The sequence below is a fragment of the Ruditapes philippinarum genome, unplaced genomic scaffold, assembly GCF_026571515.1.
Source record: "Ruditapes philippinarum isolate M1 unplaced genomic scaffold, ASM2657151v2 ctg1127_1_1_1_1, whole genome shotgun sequence".
Lineage (NCBI taxonomy): Eukaryota > Metazoa > Mollusca > Bivalvia > Venerida > Veneridae > Ruditapes > Ruditapes philippinarum.
The window spans coordinates 331,973-345,417 of NW_026864590.1; the positions used below are offsets into that span (position 1 = coordinate 331,973).

Here is a 13,445-nt window from a genome sequence, read left to right on the forward strand (position 1 = left end):
AGATATAAAAAAAATGTGACAAGACGGAAATTAGAATTAGTAATACACACAATTGTGATCTAAGTTTAAAAATTATGGACTATTCAATAATTTTATTATTTTACAATTAATTTGCAAATTATTACAAGGGTTTTGATAATCAAAGGGTCATTGTCAGAGAACCAAGGTCTAGGATCTGGTCTTGAGTCCTGAAGATTTTGCTTCACAGGTTTACACTCCAGGCTTTTGCATCTTTGACATTACAAAATCTACTCGAGCAGGCCCCACAGTGACTCAGACAAGCCTTAAGCTTTCTTCACAGTCCAGATTAAATAAAACATGTTTACACTAAAATAATGTTCCCATTTCATTTGTACATAAAATTAAAATTCTTCCCATAGTAGCCAATGTGTTGTTTCAATATTTAAGTTAATTACATAATAGTGATATACACTGTATTTGTGAATGTGTAACAAATTGCTAGGGCTGTCATTGATAGATTTTTTTTTATAAATATATCAAATTTTTGTCATAATGCTGGTTATGCTTCGTTTAGATGCTATAATTTAAATTTTGTATATACATTTTTCAAGTTTGATCAGTTAACCTTACACAGTGTGAGAAAAAAGTAAACAGTAATAGTGTCGTCTTCCAAATTTGGCTGAAGAAATTCAAAACGAGAAAAAGATCAGCTCATAGAAGTTAATTTAGTGTTGTAGCATTTTTTTTAGACATTTATATTTGAATTAATACTCCAAATTTTGAAATCGATATCAGATAAACCGTTAAAAATCATCACTACATCATTGTCTTGATGTCTGTTGACAGCCCTACAAATTTCTAATATTTTAACCACCCATTCGTTTTAACTAATTAAAATTGCTTATCATTTATAACTCGTTATTATTGTTTGTTTTACAGCATGAGATGGTGTTATATTAACCAAAATACTTTTCACAAAAGTAAAATAATATCATAATATCATGTGTAAGCCTTTTAAACAATACATTATGATATTTTAGAAATTGAAGTGTGAGCGCTTTTTGTTTTTATATATACGTTTTTTATATGTTCTTTTTTTATTTGCTTCAACAAATAAACATTTCTAGTTTAAAAAAAAACTGAGGAAAGAATATTTTATTTTTTTATTTGATAAGAAGGTTCAGGGGTTTCATTGTGACCCAATTAAATTACCATATAAAATCTCCTGCAACAAGGTTAAAAAAGTCTCAAATTTAAATTTCTGGTCCTTCATGATTATGCAAAGTAATTCAGGAAAGGGTTTTGCGCGAAATAAAGATTAGACAAATATAAAGTGATTAACATTACTGTATTCAGCTACTTTAAGTTATATATGTATACATTCTTACTGGAATTTTTTCTTTTTTAACCGCCTCCGTGGTCGAGGGGTTAGAGTCAATGACTTCTAATCCACTTACCTCTCTGGCTTGGGTTTGATCCCCGGGAGATGCTTTGGTAGTTTAGCACAGAGGAAGGTAGTTAGTACTTGTGTAACTCTCCAGGAACGATGGTTAGAAAACTACCCGCCTATATGACTGAAATACTGTTGGGAAAAGGCGTAAAATGAAACAAACAAAACTGGAATTTTTTACTTATTTCAAGAAATAACCATAGTTTTTGTGAACCATAATGAAACCCCTGCAGGTGATCAAGTTAATAAAGGTGTTATAATTATAACTTTCAGAGAAGAGAATGGTCTGCTGAGAATCTCAGTATGCTGGTAATGATGACAAATATTTGCTGCATCTCTCGCAACTTTCTACATCTCAATCTCTTCTACTTCAATACTAAACTAAATTACACTGCCAAATATCTTAAATGAACTCATCCATCAGCATCTTCTGTGTTTGGAAGAGTCAATTGTCAAATTTTAGGATATTCTGATAATTTTTTTCTATATTTGTCTGCCATCACAAACGGCCTGTGCGGACTGAAGGAACATTCAGGCTTGCCTGGCTACATTATGGTGGCTAAATTAGTGCTGTTTATTTTTGTCTCCAGCATTTCCATATAATGGAATGTTAAATTTTATTGTGCTATAAGCATTGTATTGACATGCTTTATGCAATAAACATTTGAATTTTAAAGGCTAAACTTAAAATAATTTGTAAGATATAATGATTGATCTAATGATTATTGATGTCAATGTAACACAATTTGGTCATTAGAAAATTGAGGTGACCATCTTGGAGGCCATCTTGGATTTCTTATTAAGTAAAATAATTAAATTTCTTGAAATGATTAACATAGATAAATATGTATTAAGACACCCAACTGCTAGCCATTTACTTTTATGCCTATGGTGAATAAGCAGAAATATGTACATATATAAATTAATATGTATATTTATAGTATAAGTTTGTAATGTTTGTTTTCCTTGGATAATCATAACTTTCAAATTGTCTTTATACACAACTACTGTAATTTTATTATGAATTAATTTTTATATTTTCTCAAAGTCGGGAACTGTGCATTAACATAAAATCGTTATAAAGAAGTTAAATGGTTGTTTCCTATATATCCATATATGCTTGGTCATATAACCTTTACAAAATTTGTAATAACTAATCACTTATGTGTGTGTTTACATCACCAATAATATACTCAATGCACTTCTTAGAACTTGAAAAATACAATTGATTATTCTTTTCTCCTCAAAGATCTTGAGACAGTTGTTTTTGTGAAACTTTATTATCTCATAATCTATATTCCACACATTTTGTTTTTATTTTGTCTGTAATACTTGTGTGATAATTCTTTTTCTTTTCATTTTTATCTAATAGAATCAATCAATTTCAAATGCATAGAGATTGCCTGGTAGTTAAGGTGTCTGCCTCTCAACCTAGAAATTGTGGATTTGAGCCTTCCTGGGGTTTTGACTATGCATCCACATATGACCACCAGTACTGGTTAGTTCCAGGAAGTGGAATTACTATTAAACTTAAATATATATTATTAAGTTTTTGGCCTTAAAATGAGTGGCTCCATATCTTGGAATTTGAATTTTTGAAGAAATTATTATTGAATTTTCTTTTTCTTTATTACTTTTTCCTTTCTTTTTTATTGAAACCAGAATCAGATACAAATAAAAAATTTTTAGGAAGGTTTATAAAATATTGTAAAAGATTTTTGTACAAAAAACTACAAGGATTTCTCTGAATTGATTTGTAATTTTCAAAGATAATTCTTTAATGTTGCCACATGTTAAGTAAAAGTTATTTATAATAGTGATTATACAATGTAAGTGCATTTGATACTAAAAATAACTTTATAATAGAAAATAATTGGATTTCAGTGGAAACAGATCTTGTTTAGATATATGTGTGTGACAAGTGTATGGGAGATTCCAGAAAATGTTTATACATGTATTACACTATGTTCTTGCAGTTGTTCTCCTCTATTTCATGGTTCAGTTTGTTGACTACTAGTATGTATATATGAATATACAAATAAAGAATTTGAATTTATTCATGCTTGTTGGTAGATGAATAAAATATGATCGTGAATCTTACGATTAAATAAACAATTATTCTCTGTACATTACAGCCGGACCCTCATGGTAAAGGTAAGAGGGTATCAGTGATTGTAGACCCAGAAGAGATAGAGAGGGAGAGAGTTAAAGCCCAACAAGAGGAACAACTTGTCCTTGATCTCATAGGTAATCTTTATTATCAGTTATCATACTTTTCAAATAATAGATTCTATGAATAGATATATAGAGTCATAAAATAAATAATTTTATTGTTGTAGAATGTTAAACTGTAAAAAAATAAATGTAAACAAAAAATATAATGTGAACAAATAGGGGCATCCATTGCAAAGTGGTTTAGGTTGTTGACTTCAAACCACTTGCCTCTCACTGCTATGGGTTTGAATCCCGACAGAGACTTTGATTTCTCTTGTGTGAGGAAGCTATCCAGCTAGCTTTGGGAACGTCCGCTGTTCTACCTGAAAAAATGCACAGAAGAGTAAGGTAAAAATGTTAACAATTTAATGATACAGTAAGAATAAAACTGTTTCATGATCAGTGTAAAATTTGTTCAGTTTTGGCTATTTATGCAAATTAGAAGTACTTAATTTGTTTGTTGTTGTTTTTTCTTCAGCATATTTCCGTGACCATGTTTATGAAGCAGTTCTATCAGCCACGTCTAAGTCCCTGGCTCTGTTAGCGGAGTCTTGTGGGTGTGATAGTGAAGTTGTACGTGTGATCAGTGCCATGTCTAATCAGTCTAGTGATGCCAGTTCACCGTCACCTAGGAACTGGGGTAGCCGAGCTGGTACCCCGGTAATGGACGGGGAAGGTCGGGCACAATCTGCTGCCAACTCACGCCCACTGTCTAGTCTTTCACAATTATCTACCATGACTTGGACAACAGAAAAAACTCACCAAGTCACATTTCTACAGTAAGTTCATTAATAATTTATTTTGGATACCAGGCAAATGAGTACAATGTGTTTAACATTTAAATTTTTTTAAAAAAATGCAAAAAGCTCCTGAATTCTCATTTGTCATCTTCTTTTGATAATTTTATATTCAATGTATCAACTTTTTACTTAATGATATGTAGCATAAATAAAAACTAGGATTTTTCTTGAATAATATTGAATAGGTTTTTTGATAACTGAAAACTTTAATAATTTTGAAAAGTAATTTTGAAATTTAAAAATTTCTCAATAATTGTTTCTATAACAACAGGTTTGAGGTAGAGGTGAAGTTTAGTATACCTACAATCAGTGTTGAGCCAACATTAGACGTAGCACAGACCGCCGTGGCCGATGTGGCCAAATGTGTCATTGAATCAAACAGAAGTATGTAAATTATTTTATCGAAACATCACATGGTTATGATTTATTATGTTATAATCTGGTAATTGAAAAAAGCTATAGAAACTTTATATGCATAATTATAAGTCTCTGTAGATGCAGAAAGTTATGTGATAAACTGATTATCAATTTTGCTATTCAGTATTATCATCTGTGTAATCTATATATAGTATCTTAATGAGTTGTTAGTTCATATTGAATAATTCCAAAAAGTCTAGGAAAGTGTTGTAAAGCAAGCTTGTGGCATGGTTTAAAACGTTTCTTGGATTAGTTTAATGTAAGTTTATATGAAATGACAATACATGTAAGATTCTTTTGATTACAAGATAATTTAAAGCCACTAAACAGTGAAAAAAGTTAAAATTACAGTATGTTTTAACAAAAAACATTGAAAAATGGTAATTGTTAAATATGTCAAAATATAAAGTACATAATGAAACCATCATGTGATATGATTTGATGTCATAACTTTGAAATATAACTTGGTATCATTTAATTTTGTGTGAAATGTTTTGATGTCATAAAACTTGGTGTCGTAAAATTTTGATGTGATATTTTCAGATATTGTATGGATGAGTGAGCGTGGAGAGGAGAGTTTCTATGATCTCATAAATGATGATGAAAATGTTGTAGACATGATGTCACAGTTAGCCTGTGTTGTTCAAGGTACAATTTTATATATGGCTCATTCTTTATACATAACACTTTATTCATTTTATTTTATGGGTATAGTCTTTGAAAAAAAAAACAACAGTTTTTTTTTTACATTGGGTGTACTGTGTAGTGATATAAACTGAATTCCAACACAATCTGTAGCTTGCATCATTAATGGTATTAGAAATTAGATGATGTCAAAAATACTGTTAATATTTATCTTTATAAATACAACCAAATAAAAACTCTGTTACTTGGTAAACGTCCCTGTACAAGTATCATGTCATGGTTTTGTATTCTACATGTTAAATCATGTCCTAGTTTTGTTTGCTACAGGTTAAATAATGTCATTGACTTGAATTCTACAATTTAAATCACATTATTATTTTATACACTACAAATTAAGTTATATTGTCTTTTTTTTATGTTACAGATTTAGACCCGGTGGTGAACAAACACCTGTTCCATTTCTCTTATTACAACTTCCTGTGGAAGGATGACATGCATGGTAACTTCAAAGAGTTTATAAGTAGTGATCCAGGAATATTTGCTATCAAACGTGAGGTTGAAAGGTAACTATTCTATGTTATGAATATTTTTGTACATAGTTATTACAATGCTGAAAAAATGAAAATAGGTAGAGCTATAAAGTTCCATTTTTGATAAACAAATCACTGTATGTTTTGCATAAACATAAGAAGAGAGAACTATTCAGGAAGTACTTGAAAATAACAAGTTAGCATTTTTCAACATTCTGCAAATATTTCTTATTAACACATATATTCTTTAACATTGAACTTAGTTGAATTTTAATCAGTTGAATACTTTACACTCACTCATATGAATAATTTGAAGGAACATTCTAGACAACAATAAAGACCAGTTTTTATGTCTTTGTTATATAAAATGTTATGTTTTCTTCATACAGGTATCTATATATTGAGAAGAAGGTGTTGGGTATTCCAAGGTCACTGCCTGTTGGCCCTATCCTGTTACAAACAGACCCAATCAAGGATGCCCTACATGGATTCTCTATGGCCTGGAAGACACAGTTTGCCTCTGTTCTACATGAAGAGGCCAAGGTCAGTTTGATCTATTATTAGATCTTCATAGTATATAAGAGGCCAAGGTCAGTTTGATCTATCATTAGATCTTCATAGTATATAAAAGGCCAAGGTCAGTTTGATCTATCATTAGATCTTCATAGTATATAAGAGGCCAAGGTCAGTTTGATCTATCATTAGATCTTCATAGTATATAAGAGGCCAAGGTCAGTTTGATCTATCATTAGATCTTCATAGTATATAAGAGGCCAAGGTCAGTTTGATCTATCATTAGATCTTCATAGTATATAAGAGGCCAAGGTCAGTTTGATCTATCATTAGATCTTCATAGTATATAAGAGGTCAAGGTCAGTTTGATCTATTAGACCCTTAATTCAAATTATATAAGAGGTCAAGGTGAGAGTGATCTATTATTAGATCATTACAATAAAAATGAGGTCACGGTCAGTTTGGTCAATTATCGGTTTTAAGTCCTCATATGTGAGGTAAATCATTTTATCACTGTTTTATGTAACATGCCAAGGTCACTTTGATCTTTTATTAGATATGAATTGTATTTAAGAGACCAAGTTCTGTGTCATTTTATTTGATCTTCATTGTATAAAAAGTCATAATCAGTCAAGTTGTAGTATAAGTTAATCAAATTTTAACATAAAGACTTTCACTGAAGATAAAAATCAGACAACTTTAAATTTATTCTCAGGACCTGAAGTGGCATTTGTTTATTCCTTTAAGGCTGTATAGATCAAATGTGACTCTAGCTCTTGTTCTTAAAATTGGCAGATTTTGAAAAACCTGCTAAAAAATAAAAGTATAAATATTTGAAATGTATATTAATACCTAGTTATAGCTTAACATTTGATGTTTTACAGAAAAAGTTGGACCAGGCAGTATTGTATAGATCTAATGTACGTAACAGATTAGAACTTCATGTACAAACACTCGATCAGTTGAACAGTGCACTTCATCTACTAGAGGAGCTCAGAGATATGGAAAACAAAATTGATGGCATTTATTTGCCCATTGGTAGGAATATTTACTGTACTCTGATTATAATTATCAGGATCATGTCTATAAAGTATTAAAGTGACATTATGTTCATTTTTTCATTGACAAGTTGAGTTTAATTGACTTTATATTTTAAAAGAATGATTACTATAATGGTGATTGGCCAACAGTTGAGATTGGAAAATGTAACAGATAAAATATAAATCGGCCACTGTGAAAACACTACCCCACTCCTTATAGGTAAACTCTGATTAATATTTCCAGTAATTTCCTTGGGCCACATACGTTATTTATTGTTCATGCAAAAGGAAATTACAAAATTGAAAGAAATCTTGGTAAAATGTAAACTTTCTTGTTTTAGAAACTATGTACACAAAGTTACGAGAGTTTGAATTAAGATTGCCTAGACAGGAAGTAGAAGAGGTTGATGCCCTCAGAGAGAACTGGACTGAACTGATGGACTTGGCTGAACAGGTCAGAGAAGTACTTCTAAAAGAACGAAGAGGAGCATTTGAACAAGAACTGGATAAACAAGTGAAGGTTAGAGTTGAACTCTTCATTCTGTATGTTAAAGGGTGACAAGTTTAACTGGGAAAGATGTATTTATTATAAAACATGCAATATTATAATGATCACTGATTGATATATGGTAAAAAGCTCCTTTAAATATTTTATTTTAGATTTAATTATCTTTTTTTTAATTCTTGAAGTTTACTGATGGGTTGTATGAGTGGGAAACACTGGTTTCTAATGTTGTTATTTTTCACTTTCAGACATTTGTTGTTGAGGTTATCCAGTTCAGGAATGCATTTGATGCGCAGGGACCGGCAGTCCCTGGTATACCACCTGCCGAGGCTGTTTCCCGCCTGCAAGACTTTCAACAAAGATACCATCTGTATGACTCAAAAAGGAAAACACTTGACTCTGTCTCTAAACTGTTTGGTATTCCATGTAAACCATTTGCAGAATTAGATAAAACAGGGGAGGTAATGCCCATTTAGAATTTTCACTGTTTGAAACTCTTTTCTCATAGGAATTGCTTACTTTGGTGATGTTATTATCTCTTTGCAAGTGTCCTGTTGCTGAAGTCAATATCATGACATCAATCAAGGCCTTACACAAATATGAAGGCATTTGTAATGATTCCAATCACAACTGTTATTGAACTCAAAGCTTTCATTAAAAAAGAAAGCTTTGCTTTTTCTGACAAGGCATTCACAGAAATCAAGACCTTCAGTTAATTCATGACATTTAAAGAAATCAAGGCATTTGCTGAAATCTATTTCAGTACTGAAATCAAAATGAAAAAAAAAAAATGAAATCAAGACCATATATATTAAAAAGATACTTTTTTTTATAACCCTGCTATTAAAAATGGAAGATAAAGAACGAAATATATATTTAACATAATTATGTTAAAATATGTTTTTTTTTTACAATTTCAGGAACTAGATTTGTTAAGTCAGCTGTATGGACTGTTCCAGAAGTTTATTAGGTTTGATACAAGGTTCAGGGATACATTGTGGGCTGAGGTGGATCTAGATGCTTCATATAAGGAGGTAAATTTATACTTGTTTTGTTATATACATGTAAACCCTTGTAAGATTAAGGTAGTATGCTCCCAGGTTTGTGCTACTTTTAAGGTAAATTAAGAAAATGTGCAATACTGTATAAGTGGATATTTCCGTGTGTCGAAAAGTTAGCGAATTAAAAAACTCAGATATTTTGCACAACGAAATATCAAATAATCGTACGAGGGTAGAATTTAATGACAGGTTGGTTGATATTTAGGCTAGAGGAAATTTTATCGATTTTTGTCAATGCACGAAGTTCGCCAATATTTCTGCATTGCTAACTTAACCACTTACACAGTACTTTGTATGACTTCTTCACTAAGATGGAACATTAGATTAATAGATAGGATCAAGTTCAAGGTAACTGGAACTTTAAGAACATTTTTCTAGTTTGGAAAAGAGTTTATCTGTGTTGATGGGGGAAGGGTAGGGAGGAGTTAGGGTATCAAAGTATCCATCTGTGTACCACCAATATTCCTTGTTTTTTAGCTCGACTATTCGAAGAATATGAGAGCTATTCTAGTCGCCCCGGCGTCCGCGTCGGCGTCAGCGTCCGCGTCGGCGTCTGCGTTGGTTAAAGTTTTTTGTAAAGTCAAATATCTCAATTACTGCTTGAGATATTCAATTGAAACTTACAATACTTATTTATAGTAACAAGGTACATCAGATTGACAAGTTGGATAACTCTGCCTACAATATCGACAGAATTATGCCCCTTTTTAACTTAGAAATTTTGGTTAAAGTTTTTTGTAAAGTCAAATATCTCAGTTATTGCTTGAGATATTCAATTGAAACTTACAATACTTATTTATAGTAACAAGGTACATCAGATTGACAAGTTGGATAACTCTGCCTACAATATGGACAGAATTATGTCCCTTTTTAACTTAGAAATGTTGGTTAAAGTTTTTTGTAAAGTCAAATATCTCAATTATTGCTTGAGATATTCAATTGAAACTTACAATACTTAAAAATTTATAGTAACAAGGTACATCAGATTGACAAGTTGGATAACTCTGCCTACAATATTGACAGAATTATACCCCTTGGGAACTTAAAAATTTTGGTTAAAGTTTTTATTGTAAAGTCAAATATCTTATTTATTGCTTGAGATATTCAATTGAAATTTAAAATACTCTTTTATAGTAACAATGTATATCAGTTTGCAAAATTGCATAACTCTGCCTGCAATATTTGCAGAATTATTTGCCCCTTTGAAACTTAGAAATTTTGGTTAAAGGTTAAAGGTCTTCAAAGATATTTACTTGAAACTTTACACATGCACTTAGGGTCATAATTGGAGGGTCATAATTGTATGTCACTGACAAAGTTCTATAACTCTATCTTGCATTAAGGCTGATTCACATCCCCTTTTCTACTTAGTCTCTTGGTTAATGTTAACATGATAGTTTTACATATCTTAATAACTTTTAAAGATATTTATTTAAAACTTCACATATGCATTTAGGGTCATAATTGTAGGTCACTGACAAAGATCCATAATTCTATCTTGCATTTAGGCTGATTTTTCTCCCCTTTTTCAATTTAACTTAAAAATTCATGGTAAAGTTTTGCTTGTAAGCTGTTATCTCAATAACTACTGAAGGGTTTGTACCTTTTTTGGGACAATTTTATGCATTCATAATAATAAAGCAGTGATTAACTTGATAAAACATCTTAATAACAAGCCTTTGTACCTTTTCTGTCAAATTCATGTATTCATAGGTAATTAGTATTATTTTACTCAATTAAACACCCTTGTGACATTTCCTTCAGAATAGTCAAACCAATACTGTATAATTAGACTCTCTCTAAGGCCTATAACATGAATTTATGAAAAAAATTAGCTCTTTTGTGAACTTAAAAAATTTAACATTATAAAGGCTCTTTTACTATCAAGCACTTAGAATAGTCGAGCGTGCTGTCCTATGGACAGCTCTTGTTTTAGGTAATTCTTGTTAACTTTTATATTGCCATTTAAGAATGGTGATTTCAAAAACACAAATTCTAAGAGAAATGGGGTGTCACTGTAAGATAAGAGATTGTGTTAATATTTTCAAAATTGTATAACTATGTCTTAGTATCAGACAGTTTGAATTGGTTGAAAGTTTCAAAAGACAATTGCATTGTTTTACTTCAAGAACTATTTTGCACTTTTCAAAGTGCCAGCATTGTATGTTCTTGGTTGTATGTTTGTATATTTCCGTTTGTTTGATTGTACAAAACATGTATCATTGAGTATGTATTTTATATATAGAAATTGGCATTTTAATAAAAATTTCAAGTTTCAAGTGTAAATATATACATGTATATATTTTAGATAATAAACGAGGATAGTGGGGTATGTTAGACATATATTGTAACAGCATGTATCAGTCATTAGATTCATAGATAACTTTTATTAGCTCACCTGAGCATATAATATATGCTCAACGGTAAAGAATTAGGATTGATAAAATTTGCCTGTCGCTCATGTTCCATTTGATGACTTTATCTCCTTTTTCTTCATTGATTTATGCTTACACCCATTTGAGCATAAGATAAAAGGTTGTTACAGTTTTTCACTCAGGTTAGCGATAAAAGAACCAACATGGTCCTCTTGTTTTTTTTGTACTTTATACTCTATAAGAAAAAAATACATCAAATGCCTTTAGTTTTTTTAAGTCTCTATGGAAGAAAGGGTTATTTTCCTCCGTTATACTATTAAACAGTGAAAGAATGGGTAATCTACATTACACTGTAAAAGAATGGGGATTTTTTAACATGAGTTATAGTTTTAATAACTTTTATACTTTTTCTTTTTTATACAAATAACTAATTAAAAACTCACTACTTATATCTAATAATCTAATATTTGTAAAACAATAAAGTACAATAATTAATGGGGTTGGGTTTTTATTAGCTCACCTGAGCATATGCTCAGGGTGAGCTATTAGGATCACTCTTCGTCCGTCGTACGTCGTCCGTTGTCCGTTTACACTTTTAAAACGACATCTCCTCTGAAACCATAAGGCAGATCATAATGAGTCTTCACAGGGATGTTCCTTGTGTGAAGCCTTAACAAAGTTGTTCAAAGAATTCCATTCCATGCAGAACTCTGGTTGTCATGGCAACCAAAGGAAAAAACTTTAAATATCTTCTTCTAAAAAACCCAAAGAGCTAGAGCTTAGATATTTGGCATGAAACATCTTCTAGTGAGTGTCTACCAAGTTTGTTCAAATAAAAGCCCTGGGGTCAAAATTGGCCCCGCCCCAGGGGGTCATTGATTTTCCCTATAAGCATATAGTAAAAACTTAAAAAACTTCTTTTAAAGAACCCAAAGAGCTAGAGCTAAGATATTTAGCATAAAACATCTTCTAATGGGTGTCTACCAAGTTTGTTCAAATAAAAGCCCTGGGGTCAAAATTGGCCCCACCCCGGGGGTCATTGATTTTCCTTATATACGTATAGCAAAAACTTAAGAAATCTTTTTTTTAAAAAAACTCAAAGAGCTAGAGCTAAGATATTAAGCATGAAGCATCTTCTAGTGAGTGTCTACAAAGTTTGTTCAAATAAAAGCCCTGGGTCAAAACTGGCCCTGCCCCAGGTGTGTCATTGTTTTTAACAATATGTGTAAAGAAAAAACTTGAAAAAATCTTCTTTTAAAAACCCAACAAGCTAGACCTTAGATGTTTAGCATGAAACATCTTCTAGTGGGTGTCTACCAAGTTTGTTCAAATAAAAGCCCTGGGGTTTAAAAGGCCCCGCTCCGGGGGCCTATATACAGGTGAGCGACTTCAGGGCCATCATGGCCCTCTTGTTTATATATGAATTTTTTTTATATAATTTTTGTCATTTCCTTATGTTCAGTGAGGGAAACTAGCAACATGGTGAAATAAAATACTGAGGTCCTGATACTAGACAAACATGTTTTAGCCAGTTTTTTGTTTTGTTTTATTTACAATGATTAATTTCAACTTTCTATGCCTAAATTTCTATTTGAATTAACTGCTTTGTAGTTGTTTCCAGTGAAAAATAAATGTTTCTGTCTCTTTAAAGACTATTATTTTGTTGTCTGCATGAAACTGTGAAAGCTACGAAGTGATTTAGAAATAAAGTAACTGCTTCAGATTCATTCTTGCATGAATAGGTTAATTGCAGCGCTGTTTGATAGAACAACTTTGTTGTGTAATTTCTATAAATTGAGTGAAATATTTTCTGTACTGAAATTATTATTTGTAGCTCAGTATGTACTTGAATTTATTTTTATGGTTATTTATAATGTATGCATCGTAGAGTATAAAATCTATATGCGGAAACTAGTTGTAGAAATATTATGTTA

At 31.1% G+C, this 13,445-nt stretch overlaps 1 protein-coding gene across 1 annotated transcript in view; it reads left to right on the forward strand.

Moving 5' to 3' along the window:
* Positions 1-13,445, forward strand: part of LOC132726216 (dynein axonemal heavy chain 5-like) — a 127,640-nt gene that overhangs the window by 17,742 nt on the left and 96,453 nt on the right. The window contains exons 19-30 of the mRNA XM_060711495.1: positions 1,685-1,720; positions 3,547-3,658; positions 4,104-4,404; positions 4,697-4,809; positions 5,386-5,490; positions 5,912-6,050; positions 6,407-6,560; positions 7,415-7,568; positions 7,912-8,090; positions 8,324-8,536; positions 8,996-9,109; positions 11,445-11,465. Of these exons, the coding sequence (XP_060567478.1) occupies positions 1,685-1,720; positions 3,547-3,658; positions 4,104-4,404; positions 4,697-4,809; positions 5,386-5,490; positions 5,912-6,050; positions 6,407-6,560; positions 7,415-7,568; positions 7,912-8,090; positions 8,324-8,536; positions 8,996-9,109; positions 11,445-11,465 (1,641 nt within the window). The remainder of the gene's footprint in view (positions 1-1,684; positions 1,721-3,546; positions 3,659-4,103; positions 4,405-4,696; positions 4,810-5,385; positions 5,491-5,911; positions 6,051-6,406; positions 6,561-7,414; positions 7,569-7,911; positions 8,091-8,323; positions 8,537-8,995; positions 9,110-11,444; positions 11,466-13,445) is intronic.